The sequence below is a fragment of the Halyomorpha halys genome, unplaced genomic scaffold, assembly GCF_000696795.3.
Source record: "Halyomorpha halys isolate HHAL.00 unplaced genomic scaffold, Hhal_1.1 Scaffold539.1, whole genome shotgun sequence".
Classification (NCBI taxonomy): domain Eukaryota; kingdom Metazoa; phylum Arthropoda; class Insecta; order Hemiptera; family Pentatomidae; genus Halyomorpha; species Halyomorpha halys.
In genome coordinates this window covers 538,349-539,225 of record NW_027113761.1, presented here as the reverse complement: position 1 = coordinate 539,225, position 877 = coordinate 538,349, and the positions used below count along the sequence as shown (strand labels likewise).

The following is an 877-nucleotide window of genomic DNA, read 5'->3' as shown; positions in this document are numbered from 1 at the left end:
AAAAAAAAAAAGTTTAAATTAATATGAAATATGTTTGTAGTAATTCATAAAAAAGTTATATATACAAAATTAGTATAAAAATAAATTATTACTAAAATATATAACAAGTATAACTATTTTATCATAAAGGGATGAACTGCAATTAATCACTGACCTAAAATATAGCCATGGCCATAGTTTGGAATGAAATCTGAAGTTTTAAAATCTGTCGAAGTAGAAAAGGGCTCCATCTTTCCATCAGAAGTGTAAAATCTTGTACGTTCAACTCTTAAATTTGGATCCATCAATAGTAGTTCCAAATCGAAAATTTTTCTGAAAATGAAACATAATGATAAATAGTTTTCTAGAAAAAATAAAAAGTAATAAAATAATAAAAAGTAATAAAACAATAAAAAGTAATAAAACAATAATAAATTGATAAAATCTAAAAATTTTTTTTGTTAAATATATAGCTCTTATAAATATGTCTTCATCGCCATTTCTACCAGGTAGGTTTTTTTAATCTTTTACAGCATATAAATATATTTTATTAATTTAGTTAAACCAATTAAATAATTAATTCATCAGATCTATAATTATCTATATTTCAAGGTTTAGGAATAAATACTTCTATTTCTATTTTGTAATAATTTGTTGTGATTGGAGAATAAAATTTACTAGGGAAGCCGAGTTTGAAACATGCTTATCAAAACAAATATTTTAAAGCAAAAATAGGGGAAATTGATACAAAAACTATTTTTCACTAATCTTCAACTTTCATCAAAATTTGGACTAAATAGGCCAAGCCGTTTTCGAAATATAGTTGTATTGAGAGGTATTGTAGAGTGACTTGAGGTTTTATAAATGCCATTATTTTAATAATATAAAATATATATAA

General features: G+C 22.6%; 1 protein-coding gene across 1 annotated transcript in view; it reads right to left on the bottom strand.

The window, feature by feature from the left end:
* Positions 1-877, bottom strand: part of LOC106684028 (uncharacterized) — a gene marked incomplete in the record, with an annotated part of 110,149 nt that overhangs the window by 7,507 nt on the left and 101,765 nt on the right. Inside the window, 1 exon segment of the mRNA XM_067051103.1 lies at positions 155-312. Coding sequence (XP_066907204.1) covers positions 155-312 — 158 coding nt within the window.